At 43.7% G+C, this 20455-nt stretch overlaps 1 protein-coding gene across 1 annotated transcript in view; it reads left to right on the top strand.

The window, feature by feature from the left end:
- ttll11 (tubulin tyrosine ligase like 11) overlaps window positions 1-20455 on the top strand; it is a 287291-nt gene that overhangs the window by 21244 nt on the left and 245592 nt on the right. The window contains exon 3 of the mRNA XM_033049264.1: window positions 1086-1219. Coding sequence (XP_032905155.1) covers window positions 1086-1219 — 134 coding nt within the window. The remainder of the gene's footprint in view (window positions 1-1085; window positions 1220-20455) is intronic.

Consider the following 20455-nt stretch of genomic DNA (forward strand, 5'->3'; position numbering starts at 1 on the left):
TTTCTACATGGTGAAACCAAAATGTATAAATATGGCCTTTAATAAAATCTGACAAATGTGCACTTTAACCACATGTGATTTTTTCAGAATCAGAATCAGAATCACACTTTATTCGCCAAGTATGTTTTGCAACATACGAGGAATTTCATTGGCCAGGTCAGTCATACAATTAAAAGTAACAGATCACTCAAAAACACATTTTAACATGAACATCCACCACAGTGACTCCTCCACATTCCTCTCTGTGATGGAAGACGAAATAAAGTTCAAGTCCTTCCCTGAGTTCTTCCTCGGTCGTGGGCCATGAGCCCCCGTTGACGGGACGATCTTGACTCCCGTAGCCGGCGGCGTTCGGGCCCTCCGCGTCGAGGCGATCCGCTCCCGCATCGGGTGGATGTCAGCTCATCCGCGCCGGGCGATCGGACCTCGCGTCGGGGCTGGTCGGGCCTTCCGCGACGTTGGGGATCCCGACTCGGCCTCACCCGAAGACTGCAAGCCCTTGGTGTTGGTGATTCCGCGGTGGTCGCGGTGGGAGCGATCCCAGGCAAGGGATCAGCTCCGATGTTAAGTCCGTGCCCCGCGGTGGGGCTCACGACATTCCGAGGAGGCTTCCAGCTCCAGCGATGGTAGGCCGCAGAGCCCGGAGAATATGATCCGAAAAATAATCACATCTCTGGCAAGGTAGGAACTTGAAAAAAAGTTTCCCCCTCCCCCCTCCCCCCTCCCCCCTCCCCCCTCCCCCCAACATAAAACAAACCAAAGAACATTAAAACAAAAACTTTTAACAAACTAAAAAATAACAAAAAGACAAACAGACTGCCGGCAGGGCTGCCAATTCCCCGGCGCCCCTGGAGGTCTATTTCTATTACAATTGAGTACAGAGGCAAATACATAAATGATGGGTCTTTGTCCCAAACAATATGGAGGGGACTATATATTCATGAAATGTTTTGTTTGTAACTGTTATTTTTGAAAAAAACACTGCTTTGTGTTTTGTTTGTTTGCTTATATCTTTATATATTGACCTCAACTGTGTATTAATACTAAAGACTCTTGTGACTGCAATGTTTTTCCTCCCTTTTTAGGAATGATGGAAATGACACGTAAAATCAATTTTAGTCGAGCAGTTCGAACCATGCAGGAATTATTTCCTGATGAATACAAGTTTTACCCTCGTTCTTGGATTTTGCCAGAAGAATACCAACATTTTGTAGATCAGGTAAAATGCTAGAAAATTATAAAGGCATTGAAAAAATAATTTGGATATATCACTTCTCTTCTGCAGGCATTTATAAGAAAGGAAGTTGGCTTTAAAGTTTAAATTGACCTTTGTTAAAGAATGTCACAGGTACAATATGGAGCCTTTCCTGTTAACTATTGACATAAAGAAGGCTTTAAATAAAGCTTGTCCCAGTTAGAAAACTACCACCTCCACATTGTGATATTTGCTCCCCCCCCCGCCTATACACGTTAAAATATTTAATGGATTTACATTGTCACTTCTCTCTTTTCCTTTCAAAGCCAATGTAAATAAAAGGCCTAGTTACCATTTTAGTCTTAAGGTACCAAATAATGAATAAATATATTGATGATTAAATAAATTAACCCTGTGGTAAATTCCACATTAGCTGTTGTGTTATAACAATGATTGACAAAACAATTGGGATCACCCCTCCATTTCTGATACCTGATATATTTCTTTATTTTTGTACGTGCAACCGGTAAATAACTGGAGAAAGAAGGGATGGTGTTTGTGATCACTGATTAGATTGCACTAACCCAGAAAGTAAGAAAAAGTTATGTTCATGGAACTACTGCATTGTGAAGCACACATGCTGCTTATTGAAAATGAAGGAGTGTGGAGTATCATTTTTTTTTGTTTGATTGGCAGTAAATAGTCCATTTTTGTAGTTTCACAAGTACAATATTTGAAGTTACTTTTTTGAATCTTCCATTGCACTACCAGAGATGTTTCTGAGATACGATATTCAGCTTAATTTTGTTGAAAACGTGATCACCAACAGTGAAACAACATGTATATCTGTACCTTTTAAATATAGTAAAACTGAACACTTTTCAGAAGAGTTATCAAATTAATTGTTTTAATTAAATCATGGAAGGAGATGATAGGCAGATTCTTGAAGGTGGAATGAAGGTAAAAAGAACAAAGTTGCTTTAAGGTCTTGAAGCTGTTAACAAAGGTTGAAGTTTATGAAACTGAAAATAGATTATTGATGTGATTATGATATTTTCGAAGTAGACTTGGACAGCATATCACCAATTGCTTGATACTAAGTTAAAACATTTCAAATGAAAAGTTGCGCACCCATTCAATTACAGTTATAAATTTCTATTGAAGTCATCTAATTCTATAGATTCTTGAAATAATTTATCTTCTGATATTTCTAATTTATTTTGTATTCTCCTTCCATAACTACTGCTCATCCTTTATGAAGTATGTATTAAACTGTTAATAAATCTTGCATTCATTTAATCTAGTCATCAGTTTGACAATATAAAAATGAAATAAATTAATTTCTTCAAAAACAATCAAAGCTTTATTCAATACCCAATCAACATTAGAATTTAATATAAAGTACTTTCTTTACTGCATTGAATGGAAAATGGCCTCAATATAGCTCAATGCACCACTGTCCAAATTTAATTATCCATAGTGTTATCAGTGAAACCGTGGCCCTGTATTTCATGCTATTTATATTAGTTAATGTGTGATTTGAATGTAACATTTACAAATTGCAAGGGTGTGTTATGCTGGGAAATTAATTATTTACTCTCAAAATGAAGGATTAAATTTTGTTTCGGACATTTTGTGCCATTCATTTGGTTGGGGAAATAGCTCAAAGATTATTTATTTGACTGTCTTCATTTGTACTTGTACTTTCAATATATTGGACAGAAGGTTGCATGATATTGTTAATAAAAAGATTTTAAGTCAAGGCCTATTTTAAACTTTATTGTGCAATGAATTTCACAGTTATGCCACTATCATAAAATAGCATTAATCTTTCTGTTATAGTTTAGAACAACAAAGATTTTTGTCTTGATAAGTATCATCCCTTCTCAAATTTATCAGAAGTTTGCACCTTCAATGATGGCTGCACAATGTTTGATTTTACTTCAGAGTCACGTGAGTGACTACATGAAGAACCCGCCAGCACGCATGCGCGTCTTATCATCTAACGCATTGCGCAACGACGGGCTGGGGGAGCGCTGCTCCACCAGCAGTCAAACGTGAAGGTAAGTTTTTTAACTTTTTTTCAGGTTTGTTTTCTCCTTGCAGGAAGCTCTTTACAGAGTTCCTGCTGGAGACATTCTGGGGTCGAAATCCCGGTCCACCCGGCTCCCTTCTACAGGGACCGCGGGGGAATACCCGGCTGCGAAAATCGCAGGGATATCCGGCTCGGGGGAAGCCCGACCACGGACATCGCGGGGAAGCCCTTCTTCAGGGACCACGGGGGAATTCCGACTGCGAAAACCGCGGGGATATCCGGCTCGGGGGAAGCCCGACCACAGACATCGCGGGGAATCCCTTCTACAGGGACCGTGGGGGAATCCCGGCTGCGGAAATAGCAGGGACAACCAGCTTGGGGAAAACCCGACATCACGGGGAATCCCTTCTACAGGGACCGCGAGGGAATGCCGGCTGCAACAACCGCGGGGATACCGGGCTCGGAAGCCCAGCTGCGGGGACCGCGAAACCCGGCTTTGGGGACCGTGGGAAGACAAGGCTACGGTCCGCGGAAGTGCATGTAGCCAGCGGCGACTTCAGACTCCAGCAGCCCGCAGAGGGTAAGAGCCAAACGGAGTCTGAGAGGCCTAGACGGAAGTCAGGCCAGGAGGGTTCCCCTCCAACATGGGTACGTCCTCGGATGTTTTTACCCAGATGGAGCTTGGATAGCGTCCGCAGGGCGTTCATCCCACTAAGGTAATGCTCCATCCTCATATGGTCCATGGAAATCTCCCTATCTGTGAAGGTGAGTGCGAGGGGTCAGTTGGTAACTGACTCCAAACTCAGAAGTATGTCAGGGGAACATTGTGGAGTACATGCGTGAGGTTCCAGAAATGTATGTAATGGCATCAAGGGTTGCGATATCCTCGCAAACGAAGGAGCTCCAGCTGGAAAAGTTGGCTTCCAGCCATTGACAGAAAACCCGGAGGGGCCAGAGTCCCCTCGCGGAGCAGCAGCTACCTCACGTCACATCATTATAGGAACAGGTGAAAGGGTTCCTGAAAGTGCCAGCAGTGAACAGCGCTATTTGGGGTGATATTGGAGGCGGTATGAAAACCCAGGAAATTTTAAAGATTACTGTTTGGTCTTGATGTGCAAGGCACACTTCAAAATGAACATAGAAAGGCCAGTAATGTCCAGCCGCCGAATCTTCTCTTCACGGAAAACCTGTTCAAACAGGTAAAACCAGGATGAGGAAACAAAAGCTGTCGGACTAATCAAAGTACCAACGGCGAGTAAAGCTTCATTGTGTCGGCGACAACACATCCCACGCCTCCATCGGCAGGAAGCGGTTCACTGAAGCTAGTGGCAGGTTGAAAGCTGAGCGCAGGTCTTTTAGGCCAATGCCCAAAACCGGTCCTAAGGGAAAATATGGGATCCACGTACCCCAGCAGTCCTACTCCCCAAATCAAGGACGGAAATAGAACCCGCATCAGAGGCCTTTGGGCTTACCATAAAACCACCGATAACCATGAAGGTAGGTGGGTCTGGGGTATGTGGACCATTTACAAGTTGGTAATATTTACACTTGTTTTTGTACAGATGACAATGATAACATAAGATTCAGATCTGTTTATAAATTAAAATGATAACATGAGATTAGTTTATACTGCACAGTATACAAGCGAGACAGGCGCAGAATTTGGCCAAAGTTCTCGGAAATATGGCTGGAGTTGCCTTTCAAGGCAGGCTCGCAATTCATTGTCAACAGGTTCAACTCACATGTGCAGTATAGATATTTCTGAATAGGAAACTTCGTGACTGTTTAACTTCCATGGGATCAGTTTCCATTCACGGGGCACCGGAGATATTTGAAATTTAGCTGGATGGGGCAATGATACAGTTCAAAGCGTTGCAAAATGGGCTAACTTCAGCTCCCAGGTTATTTACCAAATTACTAAAACCAGTGCTTCAGCTGCTCAGAGCTAAAAACAATTGTTATGGCCTATCTGGATGATATTCTAAACTATGTATTTTGCTAAATTAGCTGTATCAGCCACCAAACTATATTTGAGAAATTGGGTTTCTCATCCATCCAGTTACATTTAAGTTGATACCAACTGAAATTATTGATTATTGGGATTTACCTTTAACTCTATTAATTTGTCTGGGACTCTGCCCTGAGGCAAGAGATTGGAATTAATTGAAGCCTGTAACAACCTTGTTGTTATCAAGCAGCCTTCTATTCATCAATTGTAATTGGCAATATATTGGCTTTCAGCTGTGCTATTTGGGCCTTTGCATTATCAGAACTACACAGCGTGCAAAGGAGTAAGCTCTCAAGTACCATGTAGGTAATTGTTACCAGACCTATGCTATTCCCAGCTGAAACTATCAAAGTCACCATGGTGGATGAACAGTATTCAGCATTGCTCCACTAACTTTTCATCAGTAAATCTTCAGTTAATTACAAACTGATGCTATTGCTCAAAGATGGAAAATTACTAATACCATCTCTAGTTACGGAGGCGGATGGGATTGCATGAGTTGCCAATTCTTCAGTTATATGGTATCAACTACCTATAGCTACTAGGTGCATTCTGTGGATTAAAGGTTTTGTGCGAATATGCATGATCTGCATGCTCAAGTCCAAGTTGATGCACTTTGGTGGTGGTATATGTTAATCACATGGGTGCAACCAAGTCAAAGTATCCGGTGATTGTTTACCTAACCTCATTTGGCACTGGTGTATCATGTAAAATCAATGATAACACAGAATGGATGTTGGATCACAAAGTATTTAATGACATTGTGGCTCGATGGAACACTAAAAGATCGAGATGTTTGCATCCAGGCTCAATCACCAGTTGCAAAAAATATGTGGCATATCAGTGGCGATGGATGCATTCTCGCTACACTGGGGAGGAATGTTCTTTTATGTCTTCCTCCATTTTGCCTCATCAGATGGGTCTTGCAAAAGCTCAGCAAGTTCCCGCTTCAGGCTTTTTCGTAGTGCCTGACTGGCATTTACAGCCATGGATTCCGCTGATGTGGGGAATGATAATAGAACCTTACATGGTTATTTCTAGACACAAATTTTTTTTTGCTGGTTTAGCCGTGACTTGTTAAATCATCCTCTGCATGATAAAATCAATTCATTGACTTGCAGACTCTGAGAAGACCGTTCCTGTGGCTTGGGTTGTTAAACCAAACCATGGACATGCTCACTGCAGATTGCAGGGAAAGCACCAAATAAGCAGTATTTTTCCTCATAAGGAGATGGGAAGTAGTTTGTTTTATGCTAATATTACATATATTTTGCCACGGATGACTGACATCTTGAAGTTCAGTTTTATATGGGGTTTTGACTATTATTAAGTTAAAGTGCCATTTACAGTGCCGATCGTGCCTTCTCATCATATTGGCTGCGGGGAGCAGAATCCACTCTGTCGGGTCTCACTCTCTGATATCTAAATTATGAAGGGTATCTTCAACTTGAAACCTCCCAGGCCCAGGTACACAGAAATATGGGATGTTAACATTGTGCTAACGCCGCTTCGCCGATGGGTTCCAACTGCATCCCTGTCCTTGGTCAAACTCACTTACAAAGTGGTTATGCTCATGGCGCTGAGTCCAGCGCAACGGGTCCAGTCATTGCATAAGGTGGGACTGGACAGGATGATTATATCTGCAGGCAAAATAACATTTTATGTTTATGTCTTACTCAAGCAGAATAGATCAGGGGCATCAGGTCTTAAACTAGATTTGTTGGCATATCCCATGGACCTTCGGTTGCGTGTGGTCACACATCTACACCAGTATGTTAAGATCACTAAGAGCCTTAAAGACTCTGAACTGGCAATGTTTGTTAGTTACATAAAGCCTCATAAGTAGGTATCACTACAGACCATCTCCAGATGGTTAAAACGGGTTCTGGCTTATCCAGGAGTGAACACTGACATTTTCAAGTCTCACTCCACCAGGGCTGCAACAACATCAGCAGCAGGGTTATCGACGTTTCACGGGACCACATCCTAGCGGCTGCAGGATGGTCAAACGAAGGATCTTTCCAAACATTTTAGAACTAACCCATTGCCAGACCGGGGGTATTTGCCAACTCTATGTTAGGTTCTGTTTTATAGTTTCCTCCCGGTTGAGGGAGGTTACTATTATCATTATTTGTTCATTAAAAGCATCAACATGTCTATATCTATGTCATGTCTGACTGCATTATTAATGTTCACTCATCATTGGTCAATTGATGCAGTGTGTGATGCATGGACTCGTTTCCATGGCATGAAATCACAGAGCTTTGAAATCGTCACGTAGTCACTCACGTGACTCCGAAGTAAAATAGTAAGATTAAACGAGAACTTACCAGTTTGAAGTTTGATCTTTATTTTATGAGGAGTTACGTTGAGGGATTACGTGCCCTCCGCGCCCAACCCTCTATCATAAAGGTCAGCTGGTATTCTAGTCTTCTCTAATCTTACTATGTTTAGTTCAATAAACTGTTATCTGTGATCTCACACCGCTGCTTTGAAGATTGACGCGCATGCGTGCTGGCGGGTTCTTCACGTAATCCTTCAACGTAACTCCTCATAAAATAAAGATCAAACTTCAAACTGGTAAGTTCTCGTTTAATCATACTATTCTATTTCGAACAGATTAAGGTTGGCATTGATGGGTTTGGTCCTGAATGAAAACATATGTGTGAGCAGGATTGAACAAAAAAGCTAAAAAGGATATATACAGTAATGGACTATTTTGGTAGAACACCATGTGAGAGAGAGGATCCTGACATCAGAACTCAGTGTAACTTCAACTTGATCAACTGATGCTAGTAAAGGGTTATATTAAGATTGCTTGTTTGCTTGCTATTCTTTGAATAAATGTTATTGTCCACAAAATGCCTGTTTTCTGAAGCCGCTATTTGTGTATGAAAGCTTTGTGTATTTATGTAACACAACCAGGATATTTCAGTGTAGCTACCTTTCCCAGCATCCAGCTAACAATGTTAGGTATGTCAGATTACCAAAAGCAGGACAAATTCAATTCCGCCCTACCCATCCACTCTAGTAAAATGATGGATGGTGCTATCAACAGCAATGTCAAATGGCACTAACAAATAACCCAGTTTAGATTTTTCAAGGGCTACTTGGTTCCTGATCTCAGCTTCTTACACCATGTACTCTCATCTCTTCTGCCATTGGGGACCCCTAGCAACCTCAACTCAAAATTGACACTGCTTGTGATTCTTTGTCCAAAGGAGAAGTCTGTTCAGTCAATCCAGAAAGTGAGGAAAACCAATAGTAGTTAAGAGAAATCAGTGTTCTAACATTTTCTTCTGCTTAGGAACAGCAGAGTATTGTTTCATATACCTCACAATTTTTTGCATCACAATTCAGTCCAAAGGATGTATAATTTGTTTATGGAAATTTTCCTTTTAGGTGCATGAACAATTGGCCACTATAACAATTGGCTTTGCCAAAGATGTTTATCATATTGTTCACATATTAGGCATTGCCACACCAATAAACTTTGCAATGTTAGTTACATATGTACTTGGAGGTTTACATATATTCATCGACAGGATGGGTCTGGAGACGGTATGCAGCTTCAAGTTCAAGGGAGTGCATATCCCTGAAGATGTGTTCTGTGCCCAGCACCTTTGATGCAATGATAAAGAAAGCTCATTAATGCCTCTATTGAGGAGATTCAGTATGTTGATGAATATGCTGTTAAACTTTACAGATGTATGGTAGAGAGCACTCCGGCCTAGTTTGGCAACTCGAATGCCCAGGAACAAAGGAGACTGCAGAGTGTGCTAGACATTACCCGGTCCTTTACAGATACTACCCTATCAAAGGGATTCTATAGGAAGTGGTGCCTCAGAAAAGTAACCAATATTATCAAAGATGCGCACCACTCTGGCCATGCTTTCATTTCACTCCTACCACTTGGAAGTAAGTACAGAGGCCAAAAAAAGTGTTTTTGAACCACTAGGTTCAAAAACAGCTTCCTCCCAGCAACCATTAGAGTCTTAAGACTACACAACACTAACCTCAGTAATTATGATCTTCTATGGACTATTTCCTTCATTGTACTACAGACATCTGTTTTTGCACTACTATGGTTATTAATATTAATTTATTGTATTTTTAATTGATTGTAGTTATGGGCCTATTATGCTGCAGAAAGTGATTTCATTGTCTCTTCAGTATATAAGACAATAAGCACTTAACTTTCGTGAATCTCTTAAATTAAGAAAAAATGGACAATATTCTGGACTAATAACAAAACTCATACCTTAGCCCTGGTCCTTGCCTTTCACCCCACCAGCCTCTGCATCCCACACATCATTCTCAGACATTAATGCCACCTTCAGTATGATTCCACCTGCGAGTTACATCTTCCCAACACTACCCCTTTCTGCAGAGACCGCTCCCTCCACAACTCCTTGGTTCCTTCATCCCTACCCACCCAAACCACCCTCTCTCCAGTTACTTTTCTCTACAATCTCTGGAGATTTAATACTTGTCCCTATTATCTCCTCCACCGCATCCATCAAAGGACCCCAGCATGCCTTCCAGGTGAAACTGATGTTCACAAGCACCTTCTCTAACCTAATCTACCGCATTTGTGCTCCCGATGTAGCATTCTTTGGTCTCCCATTGGCGAGTAGGCAACCGTTTTGCTGAAAGCTTATACTCGGTCTGCCAAGGCCTGCTCAATTTCCTGTTTCCTAACTATTTTAATTTCCCTTCCCATTCCCGTACAGAACTTTCTGTCCGAGGCCACCTCCGTTGCTAGAGTGAAACTACATGCAAACTGGAGGAACAGTACTTCAAATTCTGCTTGGATTGCTTACGTCAACGGTCAAATATTTAGTGGAGTCATGGTCATGCAATACGCAACATCTGCACTAATCCCCCATGCCTGTTTTTGGCCCATATCCCTCTCCTATCCATGTACCTGTCCAAATGTATTTAAAATGTTGTTATAGTACTGCCTCAACTATTTCCTGTGGCAACTCATTCCAAATATCCACCACAACCTGTGGAAAAAGTTCTGCCTATTAAATCTTTCCCCTCTCACCATAAACCTATGTCCTCTTGTTCTTGATTACCCTACTCTGGGTAAAATACACTGCATTTACACCCTCTCCGTTCCCTTCATGATCTTGTATACCTCTAAAAGATCACCCCTCAGCCTCCTGAGCTCCAAGAAATAAAGTTCTAGTCTGTCCAACTTCTCCCAATAGCTCAAGCCCTCGAGTCCTGCCAACATCCTCGTAAATCTTCTCTGCACTCTTTCGAGCTTATCAACATCCTTCCCATTAGCAGGGTGACTAAAACTGAACAGCGTACTCCAAGTGTGACCTCGCCAATGTCTTGTATATCTATAATACAACATATCAACTTCAATACTCCATACCCTGACTGATGAAGGTCAATGTACTGAAAGCCTTTTTGACCACCCTATTTAGCTGTGACGCCAATTTTAAGAAACTACTAGACCAAGTGGGACCCGTTGGGTCCCATCCCCTCAATGCGCGGTTTTGGAGTGGGGTGGGGTGGGTGGGGGGGCGGTGGCCTGTGGCATCACACAAGCACTAACACCACACACACACACACACACACACACACACACACACACACGCACACCCCCTTTGATATTCATTCCTCCTTTTACCCCATCCCCGCCCTATCCACTCCGCATAGCCCCCAACTCGCAGGCGTGTCTACAGAGGGTGGGGGGTAGAGAGAGTGGGGGGCAGAAAAGGGGAGAGTGGGGGGGGGGGAGAAAGGGGGTGTGGGGTATGGAATGGTGGGGGAGGGGGGATATTAGGGGGAGAGAGGAGGGGAGAGTGCTGGCGAGGGTGTTGTGCGTGGTGGGGGGGCTTGTACTGTGGCATTTGGTTGAGATCTTTGAAATATTTTTTTCTTGCTATTAGCTTCTCCTGCTTTTTTGTTGCTTTTACTTTTTGGTTTTTTTTGTCTGTCTTACTCTGGTGCGGAGATCGCTTGGGGTGCTGTCTTTTTACCCGGGGGAGGGGTCTTTGTCACGAGGCCACAGACGATGGCGCACGGTGTCACAGGGCAGGGCTGGTTCCCGAAACCAATACTCACTCACTCTAGATCCAGGATCTGCTCCAGCCCAGGTTGAATCTGCAGCAGCAACCTCCCCACCATGGGTCGATCCGAGGACCCCAAAGGAGGGGGGCGCGCCCGGCGACCAAAGGACTGAGAGTTCGGCGACTTCATTGCAGGAGCCGACTTGCTCGTTCTTTCTGCGTCTTTTGAATAATGGGGGGAGGAGGGAGAGGTGGGGGGGTGACGTCACTCGCAGCTTGAGGAAGACGGCAGCAAGCAGACCCATTGCGACGTCATCAGCGAAAGACAGTCGTTTTTATTTCAAAGTTTTGTCTGATTTTTGAACATTTTCGGTAATAACTCGAAAAATAAAGCATAACATTTTCAGATAAGGCGATTTTGGAATCCACGGGAAAAATGTCTACCGGAATATGTAACATTTTTGCCGTTACTGCGTCGTTTTTTCACGAAGATGTGATTACACATAAACACACATGCAAATAAATACACATCCGAGATCAGAGTTTTATAAGTATAGTGCACTCCCAGATCTCTCTACTCAACAACATTCCCCAGGGCCCTGCCATTCACTGACAGTTCTGCTGTGGTTTGACTTCCCAAAATTCAACACCTCACACTTATCTGTATTAAATTCCATTAACCATCCTCAACCCACTTGCACAACTGATCAAGATCCAGTTGTAAAATATGATAACCATCTTCGCTATCTACAACACCATTTTAGTGTCATCTGCAAATTTACTAATCATGCCTTCTCAATAGTTCAATACTGTTTTATTTGTCACATATGCAACCGCACACCGAAAGACCAATGTCCTGTCAGCCTGTCCTTGAAGGCGTCGGAGGCATTACCCCGGTTCACCTTCCTACCGGCCCACTCCTCATGTCCCACGTCTCAAGATCCCTCCCGCTTACGTCGACCGACGAGCCTCAGGGCAGGTTACAGGTCCCGCCAACAGATGTGCCCTCGGGCTGGTTCCTGTTCCCGCCAATAGACAAGCCTTTGGGCAGGTTCCCAGTCCCGCCGACAGACAAGCCTTCGTGTGGGGTTCCTGGTTCCGCCAACAGATGTGCCCTCGGGCTGGTTCCTGTTCCCGCCAATAGACAAGCCTTTGGGCAGGTTCCCAGTCCCGCCGACAGACAAGCCTTCGTGTGGGGTTCCTGGTTCCGCCTCAGACGAACCTTCGGGTGAGTTCCCATTCCCACTGACAGATGAGCCTTCTGGTGGGTTCCTAGTCCTGCCAACCAACGAGACTTCGGGTGGGTTCCTGGTTCCACTGACAGACAAGCCTTCAGACGGGAGCCTGATCGTGCCGTCCACTACATTCTTATCTACATTGTTGATATAAACCACAAACAGCAGGACTTCAATGCAAAAAAAAAAAACACCCTTCCCCCACTACCCTCTGCTTCCGTGAAACCAGTTCCCTATCTAGTTGATTAGTTCTCCCTGAATTCCATGTGATGTAACCTTCCAGAGCAGCACACTATGGGGGAACCTTATTAAGTGCCTTGCTGAGGTCCATACAGACAACATCTGTAGCTTTGACCTACTTGATTACTTCAAAAAACTCAATCAGATTCACAAGACATGATTGCCCATGTACAAAACCATGCTGACTATCCCTAATCACCTACTGTCTATCCAAATGTATATATATCTTATCCCTCCTAATCCTCTCCAGTAACTCGCCTATCACAGATGTTAAGCTTACTGGGTATAGTTCCCAAGCTTTGCAGCTCGTCTTAAATAGTGCCACAACATTAGTCACCCTCCAAACTTCCTGCATCTTACCCGTGTCTAATGACGATTTGTGTAGTATATCTCAGCCAGATTATCTGCAATTTCCTCACTAGCTTTCCACAGTGTCCTCGGATGTCTGATCTGGCCCAAGAGATTTATCTACTTTAACTAACCTACAAACACCACCCATTGCCCAACATTTATTTCGCCTCCTCCCTGTGCCCACCTGGATGCTCTCCTTTCCATCTATACTTCCTTCCTCTGGCTTTGCATTTTATGCCTCTTTTCCTTATCTCATCTTTTTATTTTCATCTCTGACCTTTGTCCAAGCATCTGTCAGTGAAACCCCCCTCACCTCTATCTCTTCCTATCACTTGCCATGCTTTGTTCCACCCCGTCCTCTCTTCCTGCTTTCTCCCCACAACAGCTATTAGTCTGAAGAAAAATCCTGACCTAAAATGACGCCTATAAATATTCACCAGATATGCTGCCTGACCTGCTGAGTTACTCCAGCATTCTGTGTCTTTTTGTAAACTAGCATCTGCAGTTTCTTGTGACTAAAATAGAAAGATTAAACGAGAACTTACCAGTTTGAAGTTTGATCTGTATTTTATGAGGAGTTACGATGAGGGATTACGTGAAGACCCCGTCCAGCACGCATGCGCGACATACTTCAAAGCAGCGGGGTGGAATCACAGAAACATCACAATAATTGAAATAAACATAGTAAAGATAAGGAGAACTAAGTTACCACTTGATCTCTATAATTGAGGGTGGGAGCGGAGGGCACGTAATCCCTCATCGTAACTCCTCATAAAATACAGATCAAACTTCAAACTGGTAAGTTCTCGTGTAATCTTACTATTTTACTTCGGAGTCACTCACGTGACTCCGTGAAGATTTTAAAGCTCTGTGATTTCAAACCGTGTAACAGTTCATACTTCACTCGCTGCCGAAGTCATCCAAGGGAGGAAGTATGTTATCGTAATCAAACATGAATCTGTTTATAAAACAATAATGGTATTTATTTGAAAACAATAACAAAGAAAATAATGCTCCCCCGGGCTTAAATTATATGTTTGTAGAGTCTAAAATTCTTTCTGCAAATAAAACAGGTTCTGCTAACGGCTTGTCGTAGAACGTTTGAAAGGTTCTTTCCATGGACCACCCCGCTGTTGCCAGGATGTGGTCTAATGGCACGTCCATTCTTTTAGCCGCCGACGTGGATGCTGCCCTGGTGGAGTGAGATGTGTAAATGTCAGTATCCACTCCAGCAGCTCCCAGTACCTGTTTGAGCCATCTAGAGATGGTTTGGCTCGACAACCGACCATGTGGTTTTTTGTGGCTGACCCATAGAGCTTTTTCTCTCCCTCGGGAATCTTTAGTTGTGTTGATGTATAGCAGCAAGTGAGTCATGACACATAAACGGGGGTCAGGTGGGTACGCCCGGAATTCCATAATAAGACCTGAAGTTCCTGGTCTGCTGTGTTTTACCAGCTCCTGAATGGTGAATGTTATTTGGTCTGGTGTTATGACCATGTTGTCCACTCTGAGTAAGTGAAGGGACTGGACCTTTTGTGCTGAGACTAACGCCATCAGCATGAACGTTTTCAGGGTTAGCTGTTCCAGAGTGAGGGATCTGGCTGGTGACCATCCCCTTAGGTATGTCAGGACAACACTGACATCCCAGATCTTGGTATACCTAGGTCTGGGGGGGTTCGAATTGAAGATCCCTCTCATTAATTTGATCACCAGCGGATGAGACCCTATGGCCTGTTGACCTGGTGCCTGTCTTAGGTAGGCTGACAGTGCACTTCTAGCACAATTGATAGCGCTATAGCTCAGACCTTCATCTTGGTGAAGGCAGGCCAGGAACTCCAGTACATTTGTTATGGTGGTTGATGAGTAGGTTGTCCCTGTTCTCGAGCAGTATGTTTCCCATTTTCTTATGCTCGAGAGATATTGTTTTTTAGTGGAAAGTCGGTGAGATGCCGTCATCGTGTCCATGGTCATGTTTGACAATCCCAGGTCCAGCAAAGGTCTTTTTTGAATCTGCAACCCAGTAGGTTAATTCTGTCATGGCATGGGTGACTTTCGCCTGACACAGGGTGAATCAGTAGATCTGGTCCGCTGGGAATGGTCATTGGTGTTTCAATGACCCTGTCAAGGACCACTGGGAACCATGGCTGTGTAGGCCAGTCGGGTACTACCAAAATGCCTGAAGCAGAGTCCATCTGTATTTTGCGTAGTACCCGACTGATGAGGCAGAAGGGGGGAAAGGCATAGAAAAAATAGTTCCCCCCAGTCCAGCGCGAATGCATCCATCGCCGCTGCCTCAGGGTCTGGTTCCCAAGTGACATACATTGGTACCTGGTGATTCAGACGGGATGCAAAGAGATCGATATCTGGTGTGCCATATTGCTTTGTAATTTCAGCAAATACTTTGGGGTTTAACATCCATTCGGTGTTATCATTAAACTTGCGTGACCTGGTGTCTGCCACTGTATTTAGCTTACCTGGTAGGTAAGTTGCTGATAGCCAAATATGTTTGTCGACACACCATTGCCAGATTGTGTTGACCAAATTGTCACACGATATCGATTTTATTCCGCCCATATGGTTAATATAGGCCACCACTGTGGTATTATCAATCTGCAAACGAACATGCAAATGGTGCATATTTGTACAATATGCTTTTAAACCATAGAACGCACCCAACATTTCCAAATAGTTTATGCCCAGTGTCTGTAGTAGTGATGATTCTAGATTAGTCCATCTACCACCTGTACTGGATATGGTATTAGTTGCTCCCCAGCCTTAAGCACTGACATCTGTTTGAATAGTTAACGTTGGGTTATTGATAATGATAGGACTGGAACTATGCCAAATGTTCTCTATCCACCATTGTAACTCTGATATTGCTTCAATGGGCAATTTCATGGTTTGGTCAAAATGACCTGCATGTCGTTTTAACGCTTGCACCTTTGCTCTTTGTAAGTTTTGATAATGCAAAGGTCCAAACTGGGTAGCTGGAATTGCTGCTACCATTTTCCCAATTTCTCTTGCCACTTGTCGGATGGTTGGTCGATTGTTAACCATTAATTTGTTACACGTTTGTGCCAATTCTGCTGATTTCTCTTTTGGCAACGTTACAGACATGTGGACTGAGTTAATTGTGAATCCCAGATAGTCCATAGTTGTGGATGGCGTCAACTTAGATTTATCTGGATGTATGACAAACCCCAAGGTTTCAAATAAATGTCTAGTAGCTAATACAGCTGAATTAGCTAATTCCATGGTTTTGCCTATTATCAAAATATCATCAAGATATGCCATGACAATATGTTTTTGTTTTCTTAATATTGCCAAGGCTGGTTTTAATATCTTGGTAAACAGTCTTGGGGCTGATGTTAGACCATTAGGCAATGATTTGAACTGCCATAGTTGCCCCATCCAGGTAAATTTTAGGTATCTACGATGATCCTTATGAATAGGTACTGAATAGTATGCATCTTTTAAATCGATGCTTGCCATAAAGTATCCTTTGGAAATCAGTTGTTTGGCAGTCACAAATGTTTCCATTTTAAAGTGTATATACTTAACGAAAGTATTCAATGTAGTTAAGTCAATGATGCGACATCCACCATCTTTTTTGGTTTTGGTAAATATATTTGAAACAAATTCCAAAGGTTCATGTTCAGATTTCTCAATGATACCCTTTGTAAGTAACCTCACCAGTTGTGCTTGTCCCTCCAGTTTTTCTTTTAGTGAGAGGGTAAAACCCCTTTGGGGTGCATGCTGAACTGGTGGCATGTTTTCTTGAATGAATTCAATTTTATATCCTCGAATACTGTTAAGTATATAATTATCAAGTGTGATAGTCCTCCATGCTTCCATAAACAGGTGTAGTCTCCCCCCTGTTAGCACAATTCCCCCACCTTTTATGTACTGGTAGGAACCAGACCCACTTACCTCCATTGTTATTGGTGGTGTATTCATTTCTTCTGTTTCTGGTTCCTTGTCTGTCGGGGTGGTGCTGTGGGGGTGGCGCATTTTCCATGGGGCCCGCTCTGGGCCCTGTCCTAAAAAAGGCTTCCGGGGATGGCGAGCTTTCACCAGTCCCATGAAGTTGACGCCGACTGGTGGATGCGATGGGGTACTGCCGTCTGGGTTGAGTGGTTCTGCTCATTCCGGGTCCTGCCCCCTCATGAGGCCAAATGCTTTGGATTCCTCATCCAGGTCTTTGACTTGTTTGGGCAAGTCCTTGCCAAATAGCAGGATCTGTGGTTCTGAGGCCGGTGTTCTGCACAGTCCTGCAAATTTAGGATTGAGGGCAGGTCTTATTGCTTCCTTACAGAGGTTGTTAATCTCGTACTGTGTGTTGCACAGTAGAGCCAGGGTATCTTGTGGGTTTGTTGTCATGTCTACCCTGTCCACGGAATGAGCATATGAGGTGATAGCCGACGTCAAGAGCTTCAATATTTTCTGCAGTTTCAATTCTTGGGTTCTGATACCCTGCCCAATGTACCCCCAGATTTGACTATTGACGGCAGGTACATTGAGCGAAATGCAGTTTTCAGGAGGCGTGTAGAGGTCCAACGCCTCATTGACTACCTGTTCTTGCAGCGGTTTAAAGGACAGGTAGTCAATGCTGGACGCCAGTTTAGGCTGTAACGGCCGTCCTGCTCCCGGTGTTGCTGCGTAGCGGTTCACCACTCCCAGCAGCTCTTCCTGTTCCTGTACCCCAAGCATACCCTCGGTATCTTCAGCCAGTGACCCCTGTTCTTGACCAGCCCAGTCCTGGTCGCCAACGCTCCCCTCTGCTGAGGGAGATGCGATGGCCAGTGCGTGGTAGTGCACTGGAGCGGGAGTGCCTGTGCTCCCTTGGCGAGCTTGCCCCATCTCCCGGAGCAAGTCTCGCTGGAGCATTTGCCCCATGAGCCTTTCCATCGGGCTCAAACGGCCACCTTTGCCGCTCTTGGGCAGTGAGTCTTCCGCACCGGATTCATCTGAGTATACCGGCCGGTCCGACTTCCGTTTTGCCTTACCTCCAGCCAACTGCTGTTGTTCAGGCTGTGCTAGCGGCGCTGGGCTCGGCTCGGAATTGCTGTCGGTGACTGTGGACCGCAGCGTGTGCGGTCCAGGTGCCGCCGGTCGCCCCCCACTGATGGAACTCTCCTGTTCCGTCAGAGTCGAGTCGAACGGGGTACGACCTTTCTTGCTTGTTTTCCCTTGTTCATGATCCTGTGAGTGAACAAACCAGAACAAGGGTTTCGAAAAAACACGACCTCAGAGTAAGTTACTTATGGTTTCCCCGTGGCATTTAGCAACAAGCAATAATCCTTGCTTGGTGATCTTGGCATTCCAGAAGTCTGAAGAAAGGTCTCGACCCGAAACGTCACCCATTCCTTCTCTCCAGAACTTGTCCTGCTGAGTCACTCCAGTATTTTGTGTTTACCTTCCAGAAGCATTACTTTGAAACTGAAAACCTACTTACCATTTTATATTTAATGCTTTCATTTACAAAAGTGATGAAATCTTCACAGCAAATCTTACTTTCACACATTTAGTCCTTTAATTTACAAGTTATAAAATCTCTTTGGCAAGATTTATTTTCAGAGGTGTGTGCTTTGCGTATTTGACCTTATTGTGAATTATTTCATAGCTTCCATTTTCAAGGAGCTTACAATGAGCATTGTATAATGGAAGTTGTTTCCCTGAAAAGCATACTGTACAACAATGAAGGTTGACACAAAATGCTGGAGTAACTCAGTGGGTGATGCAGCATCTTTGGAGAGAAGGAATGGGCGACGTTTTGGGTCGAGATCCTTCTTCAGATGGTGGTACATATACTTCTTCTGGTATAGATTTCTCTTTTTGTTTAATTCTACAAACTCTCAAGGACCTGGCAGTTTACAATCTGAAGAAGGGTCTCGACCCAAAACGTCGCCCATTCCTTCTCTCCAGAGATGTTGCCTCACCCGCTGATTTACTCCAGCATTTTGTGGCTACCTTCGATTTAAACCAGCATCTGCAGTTCTTTTTTACACACTGTACAGCAATGACCCTGACTCGTTGAACAAACCCAAATAACTTCACATTAGATATAATGTGACCGGTGTGAAAGGGGAGGTGAATACCGAAGTTAAAGTGTTGTATATGAATGCGCAAAGTATAAGAAATAAAGTGGATGAGCTTGAGGCTCAGTTAGAAATTGGCAAGTATGTTGTGGGAATTACAGAGACATGGCTGCAAGAAGACCAGGCTGGGAACTGAATATTCAGAGATATACGTCCTATTGAAAAGACAGACAGAGGGGGTGGGGTAGATTTGTTGGTAAGGAATGAAATTCGGTCCCTTGCGAGGGGTGACATAGAATCATGAGATGTAGAGTCAGTATGGATAGAACTGAGGAATTGTAAGGGTAAAAATACCCTAATGGGACATCTACAGGCCCCCAAACAGTAGCCTGGAGGGTGCAAGTTGCATCAAGAGTTAAAATTGGCATGTAGAAAAGGTAATGCTACGGTGGTTATGGGAGATTTCAACATGCATGTAGACTGGGAAAATCAGGTTGGTACTGGACCCCAAGAAAGGAAGTTTGTGGAGTGCTTCCGAGATGGATTCTTGGAGCAGCTTGTACTGGAGCCTACCAGGGAGAAGGCAATTCTGGATTTAGTGTTGTGTAATGAACCGGATTTGATAAAGGAACTCAAGGTAAAGGAACCATTATGAGGTAGTGATCATAATATAATATAAATCTTCAATTTGAGAGGGAGAAGGTACAATCAGAAGTGTCAGTATTTCAGTTGAACAAAGGGGACTATGGAGGCATGAGGGAGGAGCTGGCCAAAGTTGACTGGAAAGAGACCCTAGCGGGGATGACAGTGGGACAACAATGGCAGGTATTTCTGGGAATCATACAGAAGGTGCAGGATCAGTTCATTCCAAAGAGGAAGAAAGATTCTAAGGGGAGTAAGAGGCGACCATGGCTGACAAGGGAAGTCAAGAACAGCATAAAAATAAAAGAGAAGAAATATAACATAGAAAAGATGAGTGGAAAGCCAGAGGATTGGGAAACTTTTAAAGAGCAACAGAAGATAACTAAAAAGGCAATAAGGGGAGAAAAGATGAGGTACAAAGGTAAGCCAGCTAAGAATATAAAGGAGAATAGTAAAAGCTTCTTTAGGTATGTGAAGAGGAAAAAATTAGTTAAGACAAATGTGGATCCCTTGAAGACAGAAACAGGTGAATTTATTATGGGGAAAAAGGAAATGGCGGACGTTGAGCAGGTACTTTGGATCAGTCTTCAATAAGGAAGATACAAACAATCTTCCTGATGTACTAGTGGCCAGAGGACCGAGGGTGACGGAGGAACTGCAGGAAATTCACATTAGGCAAGAA

The sequence above is a fragment of the Amblyraja radiata genome, chromosome 32 (genome assembly GCF_010909765.2).
Source record: "Amblyraja radiata isolate CabotCenter1 chromosome 32, sAmbRad1.1.pri, whole genome shotgun sequence".
NCBI lineage: Eukaryota > Metazoa > Chordata > Chondrichthyes > Rajiformes > Rajidae > Amblyraja > Amblyraja radiata.